At 41.1% G+C, this 24142-nt stretch overlaps 3 protein-coding genes and 1 long non-coding RNA gene across 6 annotated transcripts; 2 read left to right on the top strand and 2 right to left on the bottom strand.

Moving 5' to 3' along the window:
• Window positions 1-251: 251 nt before the first annotated feature.
• LOC132203461 (fructose-bisphosphate aldolase) lies at window positions 252-5223 on the top strand. Of its 2 annotated transcripts, XM_059631267.1 has the most exons (8): window positions 252-410; window positions 1679-1878; window positions 3217-3519; window positions 3626-3751; window positions 3892-4200; window positions 4261-4338; window positions 4498-4630; window positions 4839-5223. In XM_059631267.1, the coding sequence occupies exons 2-7, from the start codon at window positions 1696-1698 to the stop codon at window positions 4591-4593; spliced, it is 1095 nt and encodes a 364-aa protein (XP_059487250.1). In that variant the 5' UTR covers window positions 252-410; window positions 1679-1695; the 3' UTR covers window positions 4594-4630; window positions 4839-5223. The 2 variants fall into 2 exon arrangements, with proteins under 2 accessions (XP_059487250.1, XP_059487249.1); XM_059631266.1 differs by lacking the exon at window positions 4498-4630.
• Window positions 5199-6007, bottom strand: LOC132203464 (coiled-coil domain-containing protein 86). The gene is made up of 3 exons (XM_059631270.1): window positions 5687-6007; window positions 5418-5628; window positions 5199-5335 (listed from the first exon to the last, which is right to left on the bottom strand). The coding sequence occupies exons 1-3, from the start codon at window positions 5851-5853 to the stop codon at window positions 5255-5257; spliced, it is 459 nt and encodes a 152-aa protein (XP_059487253.1). The 5' UTR covers window positions 5854-6007; the 3' UTR covers window positions 5199-5254.
• A 122-nt stretch (window positions 6008-6129) lies between these two features.
• Window positions 6130-24135, top strand: LOC132203450 (probable E3 ubiquitin-protein ligase HERC1). Its single transcript, XM_059631251.1, has 65 exons — window positions 6130-6391; window positions 6468-6713; window positions 6768-6945; window positions 7005-7181; window positions 7242-7495; window positions 7548-7757; window positions 7813-8038; window positions 8090-8266; window positions 8318-8589; window positions 8639-8791; window positions 8888-9186; window positions 9538-9817; window positions 9876-10040; window positions 10096-10266; window positions 10325-10445; window positions 10510-10698; window positions 10764-10982; window positions 11038-11332; window positions 11383-11618; window positions 11669-11858; window positions 11911-12112; window positions 12169-12312; window positions 12372-12558; window positions 12622-12853; window positions 12912-13029; window positions 13092-13485; window positions 13537-13707; window positions 13768-13903; window positions 13976-14180; window positions 14240-14386; window positions 14437-14527; window positions 14581-14678; window positions 14732-15016; window positions 15079-15299; window positions 15357-15596; window positions 15647-15860; window positions 15924-16257; window positions 16313-16558; window positions 16613-17011; window positions 17063-17260; window positions 17319-17480; window positions 17533-17704; window positions 17758-18037; window positions 18090-18240; window positions 18305-18444; window positions 18496-18668; window positions 18737-18945; window positions 19017-19217; window positions 19278-19399; window positions 19465-19816; window positions 19872-20017; window positions 20073-20385; window positions 20442-20555; window positions 20617-20781; window positions 20836-21209; window positions 21258-21524; window positions 21578-21748; window positions 21813-22001; window positions 22053-22280; window positions 22359-22619; window positions 22684-23085; window positions 23137-23423; window positions 23477-23630; window positions 23688-23774; window positions 23828-24135. The coding sequence occupies exons 1-65, from the start codon at window positions 6242-6244 to the stop codon at window positions 23939-23941; spliced, it is 13704 nt and encodes a 4567-aa protein (XP_059487234.1). The 5' UTR covers window positions 6130-6241; the 3' UTR covers window positions 23942-24135.
• LOC132203468 (uncharacterized) lies at window positions 8904-10512 on the bottom strand. Of its 2 annotated transcripts, none has more exons than XR_009442439.1 (3): window positions 9587-10512; window positions 9377-9496; window positions 8904-9088 (listed from the first exon to the last, which is right to left on the bottom strand). It is a non-coding gene; the product is annotated as an uncharacterized LOC132203468 (long non-coding RNA). The 2 variants fall into 2 exon arrangements; XR_009442440.1 differs by having other exon boundaries at window positions 9385-9496.
• Window positions 24136-24142: the final 7 nt, after the last annotated feature.

Below are 24142 nucleotides of genomic sequence, written 5' to 3'. Positions count from 1 at the left end.
TGTCGACTTTGCTGCCACGCGCGGCCAACAAGAAAATCAGAAATTCTTTACAATTTAAATATGAGTAATAAAAGGAGCAATAATATTTACCAAAATCAAGCTTATTAGGAGAATAATTTTAATATAATCAATATAGAACACAATTTTTTAATATTAAAAAAGTCATTTTTGACGTACTATTGATTTTTTGAAATTTAAAACAGCACAGCACGATGAAAAAACCCAACTTCTTTGTAAAACCCTTTCCATCCCCCTTTGCTGATTGTTGACGATTGGATCGCTAGAGGGCTGCGTGTCGTGTTCTTCACTGGCTCGACCTCTTCGCCCTTGACAAAGGTCACTTCAGATCTCTCGTCCTTACCGGCAGCCGGACGCCCAGTTCAGTGAGCCGCTCTCTTCGTCTTCGGCAGGTGAGACTAGATCTTGGCCTTTTGTTCGTGCACAAATTGTTCAGGCGGATTTTGGTTTTCTGCGCTGTGAATTTGAAAATTGAGCGTCCTTTCAATTTTTGTACGTGTGGAAAACAATTCGCAGAACAGTTGAAATTTTGGGGTGTCGGCGTCTCAAGCAAATTCTTGAGAGCTTCAGAATTTTTGAAATTTGGTGCTGGAATTTCAATGATTACCACGTTTTTACGCAAAACGCGACCTAAAAATCTAGAGCGAGATGAGCTAAACTGGGACGGACACGTCTAATGCAATTTTCACCGTGCTTAGCTCAGCAACAACCCTTCCCACCCTAGGGGTCAAAAGGTCACTCATTGAGGACGCGCTCTCTTTGCCGTTTGCACTCGGGCATCTATCATATTTTATTGATTAATATTTAATCAGCGATTTTTTAATTTAGATTCGATGCATGAGAAATGAAAACTCTGTTGTAGAATTAATTTTTTAAAAACACGTCATTCATAAAATTGGGGATATTATTTCATTTTTACATTAATTTGCATGCCAAAGCAACTTTTTGAGAACTTCAGTTATTTCCTTGGAGAATTGTCACTTTGCAATTTAAAGTCCTCAGCTTCTTGTGGAAATTTTTAATTCAATTTTTTATTTCATTTTTATTTTTGCATTATTGTTGGGTGAAAAATAAAAGCCAGTATATCTAGTTTTTAAAATCTTGTGGTTTTTTTTCTGTTTCAAGTAAAGTATTAAAAGCAGAATTTAACTTTTTCTTGTTTTCGATAAGAAAATAACACATGATATATAATTATTTAAACTCATCAAATGATATTACAAGTATGAATTTCAAATACGGCGTCATTTCCACACCTCACAGCGGTGTAAATTCCATATTCAATTGATATTTAAATCATTTAAATGCTTGTCCAAGGCTTCCATACGCGCTACCCATTCCACGTCACGTACACAACAAACACACCATACTGTCATTACTAAAAGCGATTTTTTTGCACTTGGTGCCAAGGCCAACCAATGAGAACGATCGGTGACTGGAGGCTCGCCTCGCAACTTCTTCTTTTTTTCGCAATAAAATTTTGCAGACCACAATAATTAAGAAATCTCAAGATTTCATCTTTATCGCGCTTCGCTTGGTCGCAAATTTCTCCAGCCGAGCAGTCGCACAACTCAAAGTTCATAGTCCCTTCTTGGGTGCAATTTCTCTTTTTTTTATCAGCTACTTTTGGTAGAAATTAATCGTTTTTACTAATTGTTTTCAGACTTAAAAGCAAACAAAATGACGACCTATTTCAACTACCCTCCGCCTGAGCTGCAGGCCGAGCTGCGGGACATTGCGAACCGCATTGTGGCCCCGGGCAAGGGTATTCTGGCCGCTGATGAGTCCACGGCCACCATTGGCAAGCGATTCACCGACATCGGCGCAGAGAACAACGAGGAGAACAGGAGGCAGTACCGCCAGGTAATTGATTTTTTTTTAAAACGCTATTTTTTTTCCATTTCTTTTCAAATAATCTATAAAATAATCTGATTTCTGTTTTGAATGTATTAACTCTTTACTGCGAATTATTTTTTACAATACGATTATTTTCATTTGATCACATGACTGCATTACCATAACTTTTTATAATTTTTATTTATTTTTATATTTAATTCTCTGATGAAGTTATTCCTTTGATGAAATCGTGCACATTTATTGCGCGAGACTTCGGTTTGTTTATCAGAGTAATAATTGAACCAAAGAAAGATTAGAACCGCTCTCTATTCTTAGAAAAGACTTTTCATTCCTATTTTTACGTGCTGGTGTTTTCTGTGCTCCTGGCATCTCGTACGAACAAAAATCTTAACGCCAGAGCTCAGACACATGGTTTCTTATGGCACAATAAATACACCGGCTGAATCTCGACGATTTTCAAGCTCAAATGCTCAATTCCAATCGACCGGCAAAAAAAGAGGCGGAAACCCTGGCGGAGCTACTTTTCTTCGGTTTCAGTATCAGGCTAGCAGCTATCCCCAGCAAGTCTTTCAGTGCTAAATTATTTTAGTTTAGTAAAAAATTGTGTGAAAAAATCTTTGAACGAAGAATTTTTACAATAAATGATTGTAACCAGAAGTTAGAATATTATTTTTTGTGATAATCTGTATTAGTCATTAAAAATAAACTAAATTTTTAGCATCGGTGCTGCGGATAGTGAAAACGTTTTGAACTTTTTTGAAATATTTTTTTTTACACTTTTCCGTTTTATCTGGAAAATTTTGACAGTATTTTTGTCGTGTCGGAGTCTAGTGTATCATGTGCTCCTGATACAAAGTTTTGAAAAAGAGGCATTGGCACTGCAAGATAGGCAGTCTCTCTCTGTCTCTCACACCCATAACCCTCCTTGCTCATCCTACACAGGTCAGGGGAAATCTTGCCTTAAAATTTTAAAATAAGGATCGTCGCCGATCGCCGCTGCGTTGTGCCATTTGAAAGCACGCGTCCAAGCTCTCTCGATGACGACTTTGTACCGTTGCTGTGCCAGGAGCTCATGAAATCGTAGAAGGGAGACTATCCTCCTATTAAAACTGGCAGAGCACACATATTTTTTTAATTGTTGAGCTTTGAATTTATAAAGCTTTGAGAATGCATACGTTTATTTTTCAAATAAAAAGGTTCAAAAAAAATTTGTAAAAAAGCATTATCCATGGAACTGCGGATCTATATTTTAAAATTTTCCCTATGTTTTGAGACTTCTTAATAAAATAAAAATTTAAAAAAATACTTATAAATTATAAATGGTTGCTATCAATTAAATTGCAGCTGTTGTTCACTGCGGACAACGCTGTCACTGAAAACATCAGCGGCGTGATCTTGTTCCACGAGACCCTGTACCAGAAGGATGACAACGGCACCCCTTTTGTTGAGATCCTGAAGAAGAAGGGAATCATCCCCGGAATCAAGGTCGACAAGGGTGTCGTTGACCTGATGGGCAGCGAAGGTGAGTGCACCACTCAGGGCCTTGACGATCTTGGCGCCCGCTGTGCCCAGTACAAGAAGGACGGCTGCGACTTTGCCAAGTGGAGGTGCGTCCTCAAGATCGGCACCAACACCCCTTCTTACCAGGTAAAAACTTGCTTTTTTGATTTTGAAGAATAGCTATTGTTTTTAGATTTTAATTGAAATTTTTCAATGTAGAGAATTATTTTTATAAACAAATTATTTTCTTGAGGCAATCCTTGAGAATGCCAATGTTCTGGCCCGCTACGCCTCAATCTGCCAGGCCAACCGCATCGTTCCCATTGTCGAACCTGAGGTCCTGCCCGATGGAACTCACGACCTGGACCGCGCCCAGAAGGTAAAATTTTATTTTGTTCATTTATTTAAACAAATATATATCAGAGAGGAAATTAGTATTCAAATTTCTCTTCATAATTTTTATTTTTGGAATGATTTTGAATGCAATTAACCGTAAAATTACATTATCCCCTTTCTCAGGTGACCGAGACTGTTCTGGCCGCCGTGTACAAGGCGCTGAATGACCATCACGTCTACCTCGAGGGCACTCTCCTGAAGCCCAACATGGTGACCCCTGGCCAGTCCTGCGCCAACAAGGCCCCTGCCCAGGAGATTGCCAGGGCCACTGTTCAGGCCCTCCAGCGCACTGTGCCCGCTGCCGTTCCCGGAGTCACCTTCCTCTCTGGTGGCCAGTCCGAGGAGGAGGCTTCCGTGAACCTGGACGCCATCAACAAGTATGAGGGCAAGAAGCCCTGGGCCCTCACCTTCAGTTACGGCAGAGCCCTTCAGGTACAGTTGGAGAATTAAAGAAGTGAGTATGTTGAGGCTGATTGTATGGATAAATTTCAGGCCTCTGTGCTCCGTGCTTGGGGAGGCAAGAAGGAGAACATCAAGGCTGCCCAGGACGAGCTGATCAAGCGCGCCAAGGTTATTATTGTCTCCATACAACACCCTCTTCTCACTCTATTCCTTTTAATTGTTTTGTCTGTAAATAGTGCTTTTGATCCCCTCAATTATTTTAGCATGTAGCATTATTATTTTTGTTCTAGTTTTGTTTGTAGCACACTCTCGACACTAATGTTTCAGGCTAACGGACTGGCCTGCCAGGGCAAGTACAAGGCAGGCATGTTCGAGAGCGCTGCCGCTGCCAAATCCAACTTCGTCAAGGCCCACGCCTACTAATTCCCCCAAACATTCCTTCCTCAATGCTTTTTGCATGGTTCGTCACCATTTTATTTAATTTGTAGATTTAAGAAGCTCCCTTGTATGTAAAAAAAAAATTCTTTTGCCTAGCTGCAGTTTAACCCCCTTATATAAGGCAAGCTTAACTTGAGCATCTATTTTTATTTAAAACTTTTTTATCTTATTTTTTTAGCCCTCCATATTTAACCAGCATATCTATTCTGACAATTTTATCTCAATTTTAGGCTAACGGTGATGCTTCCCTTGGAAAGTATCAGGCTGGTGCCGTCACAGGCGCTGCTGCCGATGTTGGTCTCTTCATCAAGGACCATGCTTATTAAACAACTACCCTCTGAGAATTGTTTGCTCGTTAATTGAATATTATTGCCGTGCCATCAAATGTCACCATACTGTTAGCACAAGGATCTTATTGCTGTTGTTTTTATCCACTTGCGTTAAGTCTTCAAAGTTTTAACTATTCAGTTCCAATTTGTTAATTCTGATTTAAAAAGTCAGTGTTGGTGCAGTAGCAATACTTCTTGTTGCAAAGATAAAAAGAAATATATAGAAGAGCTCTCATAATTGCATTTCAAATTTACCGGCAGTTCAATAAAACATACTCGCCTGGAATTTTTGTGTTTTTATTTATGTAACCTTTTTCCTACATGTTAGTTGTATCTCGCTTCTCAATCATACGAAGCTGCTTCTTCCTCATCCTCTTGATCTTGGCTGGGTTGCGGATCTAAAAAGTAATTAATTATTTTTGAAATAAGGTAATTTAAAAATATGGAATATTATATAATATGGTTGTGTCACACGCATACCACTTGGACAATCTCCGATTTTTTCCTATTTTCCTCCTGTCTCTTGAGATTTTCCCTCCGCCTCTCCTTCTTGGCCTCGATTTGTTTCTTCCTTTCATCCAATCTACTTCTGCTAAGTTCTTTAGAGTGTTTCAACTCTGCTCTCAGCTTTTCTTTCTTCTCGAAGGAATTAGCAATTTTTAAACCTCTCGTCGTAATTAAAGACGAAGCTCTGAAAAATAATTTATTATAGGCTTTTTGAGCTATAAATAAAGTTTTGCAATAATTACCTCTTCTTCACGTCTTTCCAGAATTTTCCAGACTTTGGCTTGCCCCTGGGAATCAAACTCTCTGGTTTCACTGTTTTTTGTAATTTTACAGTAGGCTTGTTTGCTGTCGAAGTTTGCTGCACCTTTCCCACGATATCCTCCAGGGAAACATCACCAACACTTGCCATTTAAAAGAAATTTCCAATTTAGTTGATGTCACAGATCAGAAACTGCTCAACTGCTGCGGTTAGGACGCACAGAAAATTTGAGAAATTGGAATCCAAAAATCGCGTGCGTCTTCAAAACAAAAATCCAACACAAATGACAACACGTGATACATGTTATTTCTTTCGCCAACAGATGTCTCTGATAATCTCTCAATTACATTCCAATTGCACTGATTGGTTGATAAGAAATTGATCAGCCAATGAGAACGCCGGGTTTGGCATAAATGACAGATCGAAACAAAACACAACAAAAATAAAAAAGGGGCAGGATTCAAGATTAAATTCATCTAAAGACAATTTCATGTTAGCGAGGCGAAGATTTTGCCGAATGCGGCTGTAAGTCGGCAAAATGCACGACATTATGTCTGCCCTATCAACTCCCAACATGAAGTTGAAATGGGCCGACCACTTGAACAGCTCTTGGTCGAGCGAAAACTGCGACACGATCGCGACCAGAGAAGGAATTCACTTGCTTTACGAGCGACTAGTTGCAAACAAGGTTTCATTCTCATTTTGCCATTCTTGAACCTATTTTCTTCAACTAACTATTTCTCATATATTTTCCAATTGCGCAGGAAATCGTGATCTCGGCACCGGCAAATTCGACAAACCCAGGCCCAGCCTTCCCGGAGTTTGACTCTCCTGAAAATTTGACTGCAATTGACTTAGAAAATCATGTTTCAAGTCTTCTTGCGGCCCAGAGAGATTTGGCCCAGATGATCTGCTCCGAGTCACCGTTTGCGACGATATTGCGCCAGCGGCTGACAATCCTGAAACGGATGTTTCATGCAATCATTTCTAAGTTCCACGAAAATTCAAGGGTACTACTTTAAATTATAAATATAATAGTTAAAATAAGAAAATATTTATCATAGACGCAAGTTGCTACATGTAATCAAGAAATTGAGCAGGCCGGTGGTTTGATCAAAGTTGACTGCTCTCAGGACAAAACAACCTCGGGTTCATCTGCCTTGGTCGAGTTGGGAGTTACTACTGGTCTCAGCCTCTTATTTTCACTGCTGCAACTTAACTGGAGATCAAGCTCAGTTGAAGGTAATTTGATCTTCAATAGAAAATTAAAAATGAAATCCTGGATCAATTTAAAATTTTAGGGGCACCAGAAATGTGTAGTGAAGTCTTGAGGACTGCGTGCACTGTTGTTCGAGCGCTGCAGCCACTTTCACTGGCTAATGAAACACAGATACCTCCATTGGGCATTAAAGCCTTGAAAGATATTTCTGCCTTTCTTCAAAAAACCTCATTGCCTTCATCAGGCGCTGACTTCATTGGTAGATCTACTATTGTTTTTTATTTAAGAAAAATTATAACTATTTTAATGAAAATTACAGGACGACACCTATCAGCAGAATTACTGCTCGGATTAGCTCTGCAGAGAGGCTCTTTGTGCTTCCTGCTGGAATGGGTGCAAATGGCTTTCCAAGCCTCGGTTATTGGAACAAAGGAAGCGTTAATACCGTCGCTAAGTTTTCTAGACTGGCTTAGTCAAATGCAAGGCGGGGGACACTCTGCCCAAGAAAATTTCCAAGGAGACTCGCGAGGGTTCATACCTTTGTACCAGGCTGCCCTTTGCTTAATGGGAAAAGTATAAGTAGAAACGGAATCAAAAGAATATAAATAATAAATCTATATTACAGCTGGTTTCCTTGGCTAGTGAACACATGCACTTTGGAATGTGCAATGCTGAAAATAACTGTGACTCGAGCAGTGGAAAAATTCCAGTCGAACAAACTAAAAGCTGTGATGTCTATGTCTGGGGGAGTAACTCTTCCCATCAACTGGCCGAATCGTCACCAGAAAAAATATTTATCCCACAACTAGCAAATACATTTAGCAGTGTGCAACAGGTATATTTTTGCTTTACTCGTTCTATTTTCCGCTATTTTCAATGATTAATTCCAGGTTGAAGCTGGCCAATACTGCACATTTGTCATTCACAACAACGGCACTGTAAGTGCCTGCGGTAAAGGGACCTATGGCCGATTAGGCCTAGGTGACTCTTCAAACCACACCAAGCTTAAAGTCTTGGCTCTGGACTCAAAAGTGAAAAGTCTGTCCTCGTCAAAAGGCAGTGACGGACACTCGATTGCGCTGTCAGACGAAGGAATGGTTTATAGCTGGGGAGATGGTGAATTTAAAATATATTCTGACTTAATTTTAAAAGTTTGACTTGATTTAGGGGACTATGGTAAGCTAGGTCATGGGAATTGCACAACTCAAAAGTGCCCGAGACTCATATCCGGGGCATTGTTGGGAAAAGTAGTGGTTGCGGTACACGCTGGTTACAGACACAGCGCAGCAGTCACAGAAGACGGTGAACTGTACACTTGGGGAGAGGGTGACTATGGACGGCTTGGTTAGTTGATTTATACTTGGTCAAATTCATTTTTAAAACTTTGATTTCAAGGCCATGGAGACAGTGTGGGGAGAAACATGCCAACTCTAGTGAGAGACATTGCTGGAGTTGGAGGAGTTGCTTGCGGAAGTGCGCACACTCTGGCTGTGTCTATGGACGGAAAAACGGTCTGGTCGTTTGGAGGAGGTGATCACGGCAAACTTGGCCACGGAGACACATCTCAAGTTTACAGACCCAAAGTTATTGAGTCGCTGCAAGGGTTGTACATCAGAAAAGTGGCAGCAGGGAGCACATTTTCCCTGGCTTTGACTTCAAATGGACAAGTAAGAGTGAAGTGGTCACAAGAGAGTTTAAATTAATTTCAATCTATAGGTTTGGGTGTGGGGTAGTGGTCCTTGTTTGGCTAATGGAAAAGTGGATGCCATTTTTCTGGTGCCCAGACTAATTGACGACTTAGCACAGTATCGCATAGTTGACGTAGCAGCTGGAGACACGCATTGCTTGGCGCTCACACATGATAACGAGGTATAATAGATCCTTCCAAAAATTTCAAAATTAAGGTTTTCTTTTTAAGTGGTCACTATAGACTTTGAATACAATTTATTTGTAACATTCTTGCAGGTTCTTGCATGGGGAAACAATGCAACTGGGCAGTGCGGACTTGGACACTCCTCATCTCCAATAACTCGTCCCCGAAAAGTGCTTGGGTTGGAGTCTATTCCAGTCCACCAAATTTCAGCTGGAACTTCACACAGTGTTGCTTGGACTGCTCTTCCCTCAGGTCGGCAAGTTGTCACTTGGCATCGCCCGTTCTGCGTCGACCTGCAGGAGAAGACATTTGAGTATTTGAGGATTTTCTTGGAACAGTATTGTGATGGCTTCGAGAGCCCTAACCCCCCATCGCCTTTCAACTCTCAGGAGTATGCTATTTTCTCTGATTGTATATAAATTGTTCCACTACAAGGCAATTGGCAAACTATTCCAAGCATGGCATTAAACACCAAGTGAATGGTGAAATAATTTAAATATTCAAAGATAGGAAGCGGAAAATGGGAAAGAGATATTTTTTTAGCATTTTCCTCAGTCCATAAATAATAATTTTATAATTACTTTACAACCTTCCGATTTCAAATATCTGTCGCCTATCCTGTCACATGATGCCTCGAATAGTTAGGCGATCGGTCATGTAAAATTTCTTCGTGAAACAATTTACTGGAAACCTTTTTCTCTCTATAAATATAAAAAATAATATTTTTATTTTTTTTTTGCAGGGAACACCACAGATTTGTGCACCAGTGCTTAAAACTCCTGTGTACTCACCTGTCCCTTTCTCTGGCTGGAGGACTTGGGTCTTCGGTTTTGGGCATGCAGGCTCAACCCTTACGGCAGCTTCTTTTCAAACTTGTAGACATGCCTGCCCCCAATTCTGTTCAACAGGCTGTGCAAGAAACTTTGTCCATTGGGGCTCCAATGCTGTTACCTCCGCTAAAGGAGAGAGTCGACCTTCTCTTAACTTTGCTACCGCAAAGCCACAAACTCTCTAAGGGCCAGGTATTGCGGGTCATTAATTTAGTCAAATTAAGTTAAGTACACCATTGATTATTTTTAGAAACTTCTGCTCAACATCGTTCTTGCAAGTCTTGAGGACCATTTGCATGTCTCCGCATTACTGGGATGCAACATTGACAAATCAGAGGATACACTTGACCCGTCAGATATGCATTTGACAAAAAAATTGATCAAGACGCTGTTAAAAAATTTGAGCTACCAAACTGTAATTTAGAGATATAGTATTTCCATTAATGTTATTGTAATTTTTATCTTGAAAGGATGGTTGTTTGGATGAAGTAGAGAGCGGAACAGAATTTGATTACGCAAAAGAAGAGCTTTCGAAGTCTCACGTTAGTGAGTTGCTCTCGGCCCTGCAAACCCATCTGTTGGCAAGGTGCAATTACGAAGACCTACAGCATGAAGAAAATTCAGAATTTGAAAAAGAAAAAGTAAAATTTATAAATATGTCCAGTTGTTAGCTGCTAATATAAATTTATAAATGTTTAGAGCATTGCATATGGGATTCTAACTGAGCACCTTGAGGACTTGTTTCAAATTGCAGGCTCAGTATATGAGAGAAGTGGAACTGTGCTGGCTGGTAATCAAGGCGTTATCAACAAATTACACAGTAACTATAATCATCATATAATTAATATAATATCTTATTACGTAAAATTGATAATTTTCAACAGATGTCCTTTTTCACTCAACTGCTGGTGCTTCTATTTCAAAAATTCTACATGCTCTGCTGATACTCCCTGTCAATGACATACAACCACTTCTGTTCCACTTGCTGGCCATGTTAGGCCCTATGGACCGATTGAATAGAATTTTACCAGCTGCTACTCAACCAGAGCATGAAGTTGCGGATACGTCCTCAGGTAATTTCAAAGCTTCAAAAATTTTTTTATCAAATTTTTATTTTTTCCCATTTGACCTACATTAGATGCAAATACACCAACCCCAAGCGAGCTAGTAGAAATGACAGAAACGTCTTGGCTGTGGCTTTTGGACGCTGAGAGAGCCTGCAGTTTGCTTGTCGGACGCTGCCTGGGTGGCATGTTGGCTGGCGAACAACAGCACCAGGTCGAAACCTATTGCATCAACTGGCTGAACCACCCTCTCTTCAGTAATGGCCTTGATCTCAGTGTCAGCTCTAACTCTGGTTATAAATAACTTGCAGTCTTAAAAATTCATAACTCATTTGAGCAATTTCTCAGACATCATTGTCAACGGTTTGAAATCTTGGATTTTGGATGAAATGCAAGAGGAGCCTGTAGCGTTACTTTCTCTTTTGCAACCACCTGAGCTCGGTGCTTGGCTGAAGAGCATCATTTCATCTGGTAATGGAGGGTCATGTCCTCTTCTTGTGAATCTCATGGACACAGCAGAGAGATATGACTGGGACACTTGGGAAGAAAAGGGAGATTTGCGACTGCAACTACTTTCGTTGCTCGTTCTTGTGGCTCTGCTCAAGCATACTGGATATCTTATCCCACTTATAAATGGAAATTTGTAAGCTTTGACCATCTCACTTTTGTAAATGCTAATCACTAGTCGTTTAGGAGTTATGAGGATAAAGGCTTACTTGAGATTTTCAAACATACATTTGTATTGAGAAGAAAGATGTTGAATTTGAAAGCTATGAAAGACCAAGCTAAGCAGCATGCTGATTCTCAAGAGCCCATTCCAACCACTTCATTTGAGGATGGGGGAGATTCTAGAAGACTAAGGCATGATGACAATGAGCCTGATGAAGAAGACGCAAGTGACGACGGCGGCTTAAGAGCTTTTTGTTCAGGTGGGTTTTGCATAATCTTTATAAACTTTAATAATAATTGTTTCCAATAGATGAGCAAAGTCGGCCAGATGATCAGGAGATGGTTAAAAGTTCCATAAAAATAGCTCTATCTTATGAAGACCTGACGGAAGTAATCATCCGCAGAAGCATTTTTCTCATTACTTGCATTCAGGGCCCTGAAACCTCTTGGGAGCTTCTGAGCACCAAAGACGGCATGTCGGACGCCTATTATAATAACAAGTATATTCACAAATTAAAGCTATTAAAATCGCATCTAAATCAATACATGTAGAATGGATGAGCTGTGTGACAGTGAATATCAACTCCCCCAAGCAGTCGTCAAGTTTATATGCAACGAGCCAATATGTGATTCAGTAAAAGATCTGCCTGGTTCTACCTTGAGTGACCAATATGGGAAAATGTACCACAAAGGCTGGTGCTCAGAACCAATAAGCATTGCTGATGCTATTCACAAGCAGCAGCAGCGAGCTGAGGTTAATAAAATACATTATGAAGGATAAATTAGATTGAATTAATTTTTCAATTTTAGTCTCGTCTAGAAGCACTGCATCAAATTCTAGAACTATTGGCTCCTCATGAAAGTAGCTCTCAAGAAGAACAATCTTTAGAAAGCTTAGTTTCAAATTTTAGTCCAGATGGCGATGGTCGGAGAGGGACCTATCTCATTGGATGCGTAATTAGCTTGCACTGGTGTTTCTACAACACTACATTATATATATTTTTTTTGCGTAGGCACACCAACAGCTTCTCTCTGGCTACTTTGGTCTTGGTAGTAAAAACCAAGTCACCCATTATTTAGACGGAGTACGTTCTGCCAGGAAAAATGAACAGAACTTAATACGCAGAGCCGTTCATTGGATCCACACACTTCTTGTGTACTCACTAACTGTTGGACCAATAGAAATGGAAGTTGCTGAAGGCAAGTGGCAAATTAGAAAAAAAATGTTTGTCAAGAATTTCTCTCTTCTCTATAACTGTACAGGATTGTGGCAGCAAATGCAGTTGTTGACTGTCTTCGTTTTGAGTTGCAAGTTTGAACCTCCCGATCTTGCTCTGGCAGTTTCAAATGGACTGCTACCAATGCTAGCAGAGATGTGTGCAAGTTCTCTTCACCTTCTCTCAGCATCTCCAACAATGCCTGCTCCTATTCAGGGAACACCAACTTTGGCCCTGGCAAGTCTTAGGTTACTGCAAGTTCTCTCTATATCAACAGGGTAAAATAAAAAATGTTAAAAATTATTTGGTCTAATGTAATAATAAACATTATTCTAGACTGCATTCAACAAAACTGCAGCCCAGTGTGGTGGAGAGTGTGGTCCAACTTTTGCATTCACTTCTGGAAAAGCTCTTGAGCTTAGCATCGAGTTCAAAATTTCATTTGGAGGGCAAGGTAAATGACCATTATTTTTCTAACTGCAATCACACATTTAATACTCATGATTTTGGTTGTAGGCTATCGGTGTTAGCAGCGCACAAAGAGCAGCCGAGAGGGCTCTGGGAGACTTCTTGGTGTTTGTTAGACGAATCGCAAGTTGCAAAGCAATTTGCAACCTACTAGCATGTCGTCAGTGGACAGAAACTTTGCTGGCTGTGTGCTCGCAGTGCCCTGAAAGTTGTCTGCCACGAATTTCTTGCTTGCGCCCAAGACTCCTGTCCTTGCACTTGCTTGGATCCGTTTTGCCCTTCATGAACATAACTGAATACGACCCAAGAGAGCAAGTAGTTAAAGAACTAATGAGACAACTGGCGTCCAGTATGTGGTCCCTGCCAATGAAAGTTTCAGAGCTTGAAGCAAAGCAAAAGAACGAGACTCTGCAGAAGAAACTAGTCAAACTGAATAGTCCAAGTAGAGACCTGTCTTGAATTTTTCAAATGCAATAAAACATTTTTTTCACAGCAACTGATGAAATGTGGCCACCTGGAGATAGATGTGATGATAATATTCCCGTTCACGAAGTTAGTTATGACATTGACAAATGTCACTGCTGCACAGTTGAAACGAGCAGAATGCTTGTGCATGGCTCCGGCGGTAGAGGCTATGGACTGGCAACAACAGCGATAAGTTCCGGTAAGTGTGTCTTTATGTTTTTAAAATATGTTATATGTATCTAAGCATTACACTTTTTAGGCTGCTACCAGTGGAAATTCCTCATCGTAAAAGAGAACAGAGGGAATGAAGGCACATGTGTTGGAGTTTCTCGATACCCAATCAAGGATTACAATCATCGAACAACCACCGACATGTGGCTTTACAGGGCGTATAGGTAAAGTTGGCATATATAGCTTTTATTAAACTTTTGTATTCAAAAAAATAAATGTGCGTTGAAATATTGCAGTGGAAATTTGTATCACAATGGAGAGCTTCCTGTCAACTTGCAAAGTTTCACCCAGGGTGACTACATAACTGCTGTTCTGGATATGGATGCTAGGACTTTGAGTTTTGGAAAGAATGGAGAGGAGCCGAGATTGGCTTTTGAGGACATTGAGTGTTCTGAGCTGTACCCATGTGTTATGTTCTATAGCAACAGTCCTGGAGAGAAGGTATGATCGGTTACAGGATGTCAAGTGATAAACAGTTTTAAAAATTAATACAATTTCAGGTGAAACTGACAGATATGCAAGTGAGGGGTTGCCCCAGAGATCTCCTTCCTGGAGAACCTCACTGCGCACCATGGCCAGCAGCACTTGCTGAAGCCCAAATCAATTTGATGAGAACTCTTCATTCTTCGTCTATATGGAACCAAACAGTGAGTTTCACTTGAGTAAAAATGACTTAAAATGCATTGAAAATTTGCAGATCAATGATGCTCTGATTGAAAGGCTTTCAGCAGCAAAAGAGCTTCTCCCTGCTGCAGCAGAGCATAAGAGGCATGATTTGAGATACTCTTGTAAGTGACATGCTATTTTTTATAATAATTGTGAACCAATTAATAATTTTCAGTGAGTGACTCAGCAGTACATGCAAGACTTGCAGAGGCTGATGAGCAGACTGAGTGTGATCTGGAAAATATAATGATTTTGGAGCAACTTTGCAAAGAGGTTATTTTGTCTTAATCTTTTGATATGTTTTTGAAAACAAAAGTAAATTGAAGGTTTGGCCAGCACTGGCTGTGATTGGCGGAGTTGACGCTGGCTTGAGAGTGGGAGGACAATGTGTCCACAGCCAAACTGGAAGACGAGCTACGATATTAGGAACACTAAAGCAGGGCCTGTCCACAGTCAAATTGCAATGGGTTGACAAGGAGGCAGACATCACTGACGGGTCCCTGAATCAAATTACTCCTTGCAATTCTGTGAATTTTGACTCATCACAATTTGTTGGTTTGACAGCCGACACCATAAAACAAATAACAAGACTCAGTGGCATTACAGACGAGGTAGATGATTTTTTTAGCTAACCAATTTAGAGTCCTATCAAACCATTTTTACACCATTGCAGCTTAGTCTACCAAGCATAAAGCAAGAAATAGACACTTTCCAAGATGAGAGCTCGAATAACGATCTTATTTCTGGTGACTCTTGTGCTGAAGAAGTGTGTGGAAGAGCCTCAGTTGATGCATTGACAAACCAGCTAGTGTCAAGTATAATGAAAGAAGTTACCAAGGGTGCTGCAGCTATTAAATTGGAAAAAGAGCAGAGAGAATCCGATGCGGACAAAAAGTGATTAAAAATTTCTAAGTTTAAATGGTTGAAACTAAAAAAATTATTTTTTTATAGAAACAAAGCTGCTAATAGAGCTGCTGTTAGAAAGCAACTTGAGCAAGAAAAACTATCACTGCAGGTTGCGTACATCCAGTTTGCCTCTTTAAAGGCGCTTCAAACAATTCTGTGCAGCAGTAAATTTTCGGAACTTCTTTTATTCCCTCTTAAAACTTCTGACGACAAAAAGGACGACGAAGCCAAAGATGGTCTCACAGACGCCCCGTCATTAAAAGAGGCACTTCAGGACGTATTGAGGTAAATTTATATGTTTTGCAGTTTTCTTCATTCTACAGTCAAATGCGTAGGTGGTTGGTGAAAGCAAGTGTGAAGCCGTGTGGATTAAAGCATTTGGCCAGCGTAGGTGATTTGGAGAGAGCTCAATCTGTTTTGCACTTGAGCACTGCCAAAGCATGGGCTGAAGAAGAGCTGCAGATAAAGGAGACCGAAGGACACATTCGTACTCTTCTCAACCAGAGAGACAGTGGTTCTTCTAAGGAGGATGGTGCTTCCGGAAGTCAGGTGAGAATTTTTTTGGTGTATCAGTGGTGTTTAAAAGTTTGAGTCTTACTGTACATTGTTTAGGAACCCACTGGCGAATCGTCAACAAGTATGTTGTCAGCTCGGACACATATGGTGAAACGGCTGTACCGGAAATTGATCAACTACCCTCCATCAATTCCACCCTCGTCATTGTCAGTTTCATCATTTTTGATGAATAGTTTCTCGGAGACATCCACTCCACACAGTCCAGGCCAAGCAACTTCCTCCTCCGCATCGAGCACTCCTCAATCTGCGCCTCCCCCAATGCCAAAGTACAGAATAAGATCTCCGTCACCGCCTTCTCTACCTGTGGCGGCTCCTTTATTGGAGATGGGATTTTCCCTGAAGCATGTTCAAAAAGCTATTCATGCTACTGGTAAGAGATTTTTCAAAGCAAGTGTCCACCTTTTATATTTTTCTTGCAATTTTAGGAAGCACGGGTGACATGTCTGCACGGACAATAAACCAGTTAGTGATGTGGATGATAGAGCATCCTTGCATTGACTCAAGCGAGTCTCCACCCTCGGATGCTGCTTCCTCCTCAACCATCCGGGGATTTTATTCTGCAGAGGGTGCAGCTGCTGCAGTACCCCCTCCCTTGAGACTTTTTGACGTGGAGACTTCAGAGCCAACGTCTGGAATCTTCACACCTTGGCTATCCTCTAGAAATTCAACCAGTGAGTTAGAAAAATATTAATATTGTTCAATTCAATTTTTTTTACATTCTTTAGGCCACACGAGGGAGCAAGATTCTGCTTTCTATCTTCGCGGCCTTGGCCCTCGACGCCGAGCGTCATCTGACATTAGAAGCTACATGGCTGAGAGATCAAGTTCTCAAGACCACGAGAGAGGAAGTAGTGGAGGAAGCAGCAGAGAAAGACCTTTTGGTCGAGGACTGCAAACTGGAGAAAGTAGACCCAAACGTCGAGTAATTGGAGTGCCTCATTTCCTCTCCGACATGGACTCTGCTCTTACAAGACTAGATAGATGGGACTCATCTGCTTATGAATCTGCATTCGAATCTGGAATGTACATGGACATTGATAGAAATCCAACTTGTGATGTCTGCAACGCATCTTGTGAGAGGCTTGAGAGAAGATTTGCTGAAAATAGGACGGAATCTTTAGCATGTTAGTAAAAATATATATATATTTTTGCTGGAGATTTAAAATAATTTTTAGCTATTCCTGTGATTTACGTCTGCCCAGAATGTAAAGAGAATCTCCCACACAGTGCTGATGGCTCTTGGTGTGATTATTTGCATAGACGAGCATCGTCTCCAATGCCTCTGACCTCTAAATTTGGTACTACAAGAACAACCCACCCATCAGCTTTAGTTGCCCCAGACCTTGTAGGACCTGTACCGTTTGAGACAAAGGGTTTATATTTTTAATTGCCAAAGAAGGAAAAACTTTGTGACAAAAATATTTCCTCTAGCTAACTCTGGCTCATTGGATGACAATGCCATCAAGGATGCTAAGACTGTTGATGTTGCTCCATTTTTGATACCCCACCTGAACTTTGATGAAATCATCTTCCACGATCCTGATCCACTTGGCATGAATCAAGTGCCAGTAGTTACAAATGAGACGAAAGAGGGTAATATTATGTAATAAATATTATACTGATGCTAATTTTCACTTTTTAATAGGCACCACTATTAATTCTGCCTCAAATGATGAGAGACCTTCTTTAGGCGAGCAAGCATCGTGGCTTGCTAATTCTAAAGAGAGACAAATAGCCTTGCACAGAACAACAAATGCTGCTCAAATCTTAGTGGCACGCTCAGTAGTTATGTCAACCCTCTCATTGCTCTCTGCCAGGTATGATTGATTCAACAAATCAACATGTCTATCTATGTAATCATTTCAAATAGTGGAAGCACATGCAGCCTTCCAACTGGTCTCCAATCGATGGGCCTGAATGACATTCGTCAGCTTGTTCATTTGATGAGTCTCACTGCTGGTGGCAGAATTGAGCTACCCTCTGATTATAGTGTATCTATCGACACACTTGCACCTCCCAAGAGCTCTCTCACTTCCAACCCGACTACCTCAAAGACTAATTTCTATCTCCTGCATTTGAGTAACGCTATATCAAGTTTGGCAGTCAGCAATACAGAAGCTGCAAACATGGTGGTCAACATTTGCACTAAGGTAATTATTTTTAAAAGTTAAGGGACATAAAATTGTAAATCACTTTCTTCAGGATCTGCTCGATACTGCAGTTGGCCGGCGCAGCAGTATGAATCCAATGGCATATGAGCTACCTTCGCAGTCGTCAAATTTCTCTGTTACACAAGCGTTAGTCAACCTGCTAACTGCAAAAAAGAGACTGCCTACATCACACAGTCAGAAAGGTATTTTTGGGCTAATTATCCATTGTTTGCAGGTTGCAGGTGTTTATTAACATTGTTATTTCAGGAGACGAGACTCCAAAAGCACTTTGCAGCCCCTCAGATCCACAAGTTCAGAACATTTTGCAGCTTGCGAATGCTTTGTCGGCTTGTGTACTGTCTGCTCACTTGGAGCCAAATCACAAGCAATGGGCATCCGAACAACTGGTATTATGAATAAAATTGATAAAAAAAAATCCTTACAAAAAAATCACTCAGGTTAAATGCATTGCAAATTCTGCTGAAGAATTCCCAATTCATCACATTGAGACTAAAACCATGGCAGATCTACTTGGTGTCTTGCCAAATTGTCCAGTGTCGGAACTCGAGGGTCATGGAAACAGGGCAAATTTAGTAGTTTGGAATGAAGACAGAAAGCTTTTGGCATCTAGGTATATGAAATTTCCTAATTGAGAACATGAGAACCAAGTTAATTAATTTTGTTGTACCTTACACTTAGTGGCAATGATGGAACCGTTCGCATTTGGAGTCCTGGTAGTTGCAATCCTGGACAAATTCAACTTGAAGCCACATACATGTTCCGCAAGTCGGAGGTTGTTTTTGGGGACGAGTTACAAGGAGAAGCCATTCAGCCTTTAATATGGTCTTCGTCGGGCCAATATATTGCTGCTGCCATTGACAGTACTTTGAATATTTGGCACATTCCAGGTCAGAGCTTTAATTTATTTGCATTGGTGTAGGGCATTTTACAGTTTCTTGTACATCTGTATTTCACGCAGATGACTGTCCCACAGGAATCCAATCAATGTTGCAGCAGAGCTCCATGATCACAACATTTGCCTGGCCGCAAACCCTGGTCGTGGCTGAAAATCATGAGCTCTTGTTGGTAGGCCATGCGGATGGCACGGTGAGCTGTGTCCGAGTCTCTCCTTCAGGCCACATTACATCCGAATACCTTCCCCACTGCTCTCAGCCAAACTGTGAGCACTTAAGTTCATTTAATTTTAATTTGTATTAATCAACAATTTTCACATATGCAGCATGCACCACTCATATTTCCTGGTTTTCTGAGGAAAAGGACTTTGCGATTGCTTTCACTGACGGTACTATCAAATTTGGAAGGCTCTCCGAATCTTCCATTAGCTCCATCAGTGCACACAGGGTAAATTAAAAAAAGGGGGGGAAATAATTATGTTTATGATTTTTATATATGAATTAAATTTAAAGGGCGCTGTTATCAGCATAAAGTGGGACCAGAGAGGAAAACTGCTGGCATCATGCGGGGCAGATGGTCGCTGCTGCATTTGGAGCCACCATCAACGAACTTGGAATTGTGCTCACGAACTCACCCTTGCCCAAGAGCCAGCCTCTATAATTTGGTCCCCTCTAATCGGGCAGACAAAATTGGTTCTCTGCGTTGGTGGCGTGAACGGAACGGTTAGTGTTTGGCTTATTCCCGACAACTTGGAGCAAGAAAATAGCAATGTAGCGCCTAAATTGGTATTTGAACTGATCGATAACTCCAACTATGCCGTGACCACCATGGCAATCAGCAAAGATGGATCCATGCTTGCTTCAGGTCTGTATGATTAAATGGAAGTTTGTTCTTATGACCTATTAATTATTGTTTTTAGGGTGTTTGAGAGGCCCCAGTGGTGTTGTTAATATCTGGTCACTTCACGATGGTAGCTTGCTCCACACAAATACGGGCACAGGTGGAGTGCAGAGCCTTTGCTGGATTGACAACGTTGCTCTTGCAATATGTTTTACTAGGTCAAAAGTATGAGTAAAATATCTCTTTTTATTCAATGTGGTGTTCATGGAGATTTTTTTAGGAAATTCGAGTTTTGCACACATCTCCTGATTGGCTGGAAAGCGTTCGTCTTCTTGCCAGAGGCAGAACAGCTCTGACTCTGCATGGCTTAGGGGGTATTCACCGAGCGCCAGCTTTCAAAACTCTACTCACCCACCTGCATTTGCTGCTTCACAACCAGTACAAACATGAACATCGACTGGTTTCAACTGGAGAGCAGTTGACCTACAGTAGTCACCTAAGAAGTCTAGTGTCACTTGCGCTGATTCTTGAATTGGACACTATTTTGACATACAACAATGTTCCAGTCAATCACGAAGAATTTGGCCAAATTGGTTAGGAATAACTAAAATTTCCACTGGGCACAATTTTGAAACTATTTATTTTACAGTTTCCGACTGGCAATGGCTTCACACGTTTTCCGTAGTGGTGAAGAGTGCAGAGGCTCTGATTAAGAGGACGCCCCTACCACAGAGATTTGCTGCTATGACAAAATTGCCTTGTGGTAATCATTTAAGTGTTATTACAAATGCTTTTGGTTCTCAAACCGACGTTGAAACTTTCAGAGGAGGGCACAAAGCCAGATCCGTTCAACCAGTCTTTTTGGAGTCTCCAGGCGGACGAAGAAATAATGTCCTGGGTCACCCAGCAGCCAGGAGACTGGCAAATTGGTGGAAACTGCCAAGCTTACTTTTGGGGAAGTGGAAAACATGGTCAGCTTGCTGAAGCAGGTACTAATTAGGTTTATGTTTCTGAAAGTGAAATCTAAATTAAAACCATTTCAGGCCGTGTGTGCTTATTCCCTGTTCTGACATTGTCATTCTCGAGCGCCCAGCAAATAGTCTGCGGCCAGAACTGCACTTTTGTCATCCAAGCCAATGGATCAGTTCTTGCTTGTGGGGAAGGAAGCTATGGGAGGCTCGGCCAAGGGAATGCTGATGACCTGCACACTTTAAGCGTCATTTCGACTCTGCAGGGCTTTGTGATCACTGCCCTTGCAACTTCTGGAGGTTCAGATGGACACAGTTTAGCGCTGGCCGAGAGTGGAGAGGTGTTTTCGTGGGGAGATGGTGATTATGGAAAGTTAGGACATGGCAATAGCGACAGACAACGTAGACCAAGGCAGATTGAAGCATTGGTTCGAGAGGAGGTTGTTCAAGTAAGTGGGCAAAGTGCAACTTAGGCTTTTTCTAAGAGTCTGTTTTAGCTGGCCTGTGGCTTCAAGCATAGTGCTGTTGTGACAGCAGACGGAAAACTCTTTACCTTTGGGAGTGGCGACTATGGCCGGCTAGGACTTGGATCTACAGCTAATAAGAAATTTCCAGAGCGAGTCATGAGCTTGACAGGATTCAAAATCGGATATGTTGCTTGTGGTTTGAATCACACAGCCTGTATTTCAACTGATGGCATGACAGTGTGGACCTTTGGCGACAGTGAATTTGGCAAACTTGGTCTTGGAGGACCCGGATCAAAGGTAATGAATAATTTATATATAAGAAGAAGATTAAAATAACGCATCTTTTATAGATGACACCTCAAAGAGTCGAGTCTTTGGGTGGTATTTGCATCAAGAAAGTGTGCTGTGGTGCCCAATTCACAGTTTTTCTGGCCACCGATGGGAGGGTTTTCACTTGCGGTCTTGACAGGTTAATCGGACAACCAGAAAATAGAATACGAGGACACAGTCGACCGCAGCAGGTTTGATTATGCAGCTAAATTATAGTTTATTCTTATTTACGTTTTGTATTATTAATGATTACAGGTGTTGGCATTGTCAGGAATATTTGTGGAAGAAATTGCTGCTGGTGCAGAACACACGCTAGCCTTGACTTCAACAGGAGATGTTTGGGGCTGGGGTGTCAACAGCGAAGGTCAAATAGGTCTTGGACACACACTCTTGGTCAAGGAGCCCCAGCTTATTTCTCACTTGAGTGGAAAGCAAGTCAAGCAGGTTAATTTTATATTATGCAAGAAAGAACAACTTTGAATTGAATTTTTACAGGTCTCGGCGGGTCGAAATCACAGTGCCGCCTGGACGACTCCAAAGCCACCAAGGCGACAGCCAGGCACTTCTCCACTGCAGTACTTGGCTTTGCCAAATTCAGTTCCTGCACAGTACCACAGACTGCAAAGTATTCCTATTATTGCAATTCAGGCTCGACTGAAATTACTGTGGGGATTTTCATGCCTACTATACTCCTGTTGGGAACTTTTGCCTTTAATTCCTCAGGTTTGAGATTTTGTTGTTTAATAAATTAAAGCTAATAGGATATTTTTCCATCTCAACTAAATATTTCCTAATTTTTAGAGAGAACATGCAAGCAACAATCTTCTACAGAGCATTGTCTGCGGTCCGCTAAGAAATCTTTTGGCTCCAGGAGTGTACACCCTACCTTTAGTGCGGTGCATAGGACGCACAATGATTCAGGGGCGGAATTTTGGGCCTCAAGTGACGGTCAGAAGACTTGCCACCAGAGGAATGAAGGCAAAGCCAATTTTTGTTCAAGTGGCTCAACAAGTTGTGGTCATGAAACCAGCAGAACTTCGACTGCCATCACGTGCCTGGAAGGTGGGAGATTTTTTAACAATTATTATTAAAAATCTATAAATAATCTTTTGGTCTTTTGCATTAGGTAAAACTTGTTGGAGAAGGTGCGGATGATGCGGGGGGAGTTTTTGATGACACCATCACTGAAATGTGCCAAGAGCTAACTACAAACGCCATTCCACTGTTGCTTCCGACTCCGAACTCTGTCAATGACACAGGATACAACAGAGATCGATTCATCCTGAATCCACAACTCACAAATACTCTCCACCTCTCATGGTTTAAATTTTTGGGAATTCTCTTCGGGGTGGCAATAAGAACAAAAAAGCCTCTGGCAATCCCTCTTGCGCCAATCGTTTGGAAACTGCTTGTGGGTGACAATGTCACAATGGAAGACTTGGAAGAGGTTGACGTATTGTATGCACAGAGTTTGAGAGGAATCAGAGACATCCATCTATCAGGAGTGACTGAAGCTAACTTCAGTGAGGTAAGTTCATATTTTTATTTTTAATGCATTTATACAGCTTATTATTTACAGGTTATACCACTCGAGTGCTTCGAAGGCAGCAGTTGGAGTGGCAAACTCGTTCCCATTGTATCTGGAGGACGAAGCATTCCGTTGATGTTTGCAAACAGGGCCGAGTATGTGGAGAGAGCTGTTGAGTTTCGACTGAAAGAAATGGACTTGCAAGCTGCTGCTATCAGAGAAGGAATGGCCGGAATCATTCCAGTGCCTCTGCTCACTTTGGTCACTGCCCAGCATCTTGAACAACTCGTTTGCGGCTTGCCTCATATTTCCATTCCCCTCTTGAAGAAAGTTGTCAGGTATAATTGAGTTATTAAATTGTAATATTTTTTGTTACATTTTTTCACTTTAGGTACAGAGAAGTGGACGAAAATTCAGAGCTAGTGCAATGGCTGTGGAACATTTTAGAAAGCTTTACAAATGCTGAAAGAGTTTTATTCATGCGCTTTGTTTCGGGAAGGTCCCGATTGCCAGCTAATTTAGCAGATCTCTCCCAGAGATTCCAGGCAAGTTAAAAATATTTAAAATTTTAATGTTCGTCTAAATCATATGATTTTGGGCAGGTTACAAAGGTTGATCATGCCACTGATGGGCTTCCGACTGCACAGACATGCTTTTTCCAACTACGTTTGCCAACATACAGCAGTCAGGTGAGAGCTTAAACTAATTCTTGGTGAATTTTTTCTCCATTTTTCAAATATAGGAAATAATGGCAGACAGACTTCGCTATGCAATCAATCACTGTCGCTCTATAGATATGGATAACTACATGCTGGCAAGAAATGCAGACCATGGTCATTCTGACGAAGAGTACTAAAGGTGGCTCAGAAGATTTTTATCATAATTTAACGGTGATGGATAACTGGTTGTAACTTTTATTTTCGTTAATGCTTAAAAACTGTAAACTAGTCTAAATTTGAGACTTTTTGTTGGTAGTTAATTATGTTGCAGCTCTAATATTATTTAATTTTTGCATGAATAAAGTGGATGTATTGAGTGATTATAAATCATTTAGTTC

The sequence above is a fragment of the Neocloeon triangulifer genome, unplaced genomic scaffold (assembly GCF_031216515.1).
Source record: "Neocloeon triangulifer isolate White Clay Creek 2 clone unplaced genomic scaffold, ASM3121651v1 ptg000017l, whole genome shotgun sequence".
Taxonomy (NCBI): Eukaryota; Metazoa; Arthropoda; class Insecta; order Ephemeroptera; family Baetidae; genus Neocloeon; species Neocloeon triangulifer.
The sequence above is the reverse complement of the archived record's forward strand: the minus strand, read 5'-3'. Positions and strand labels throughout refer to the sequence as shown.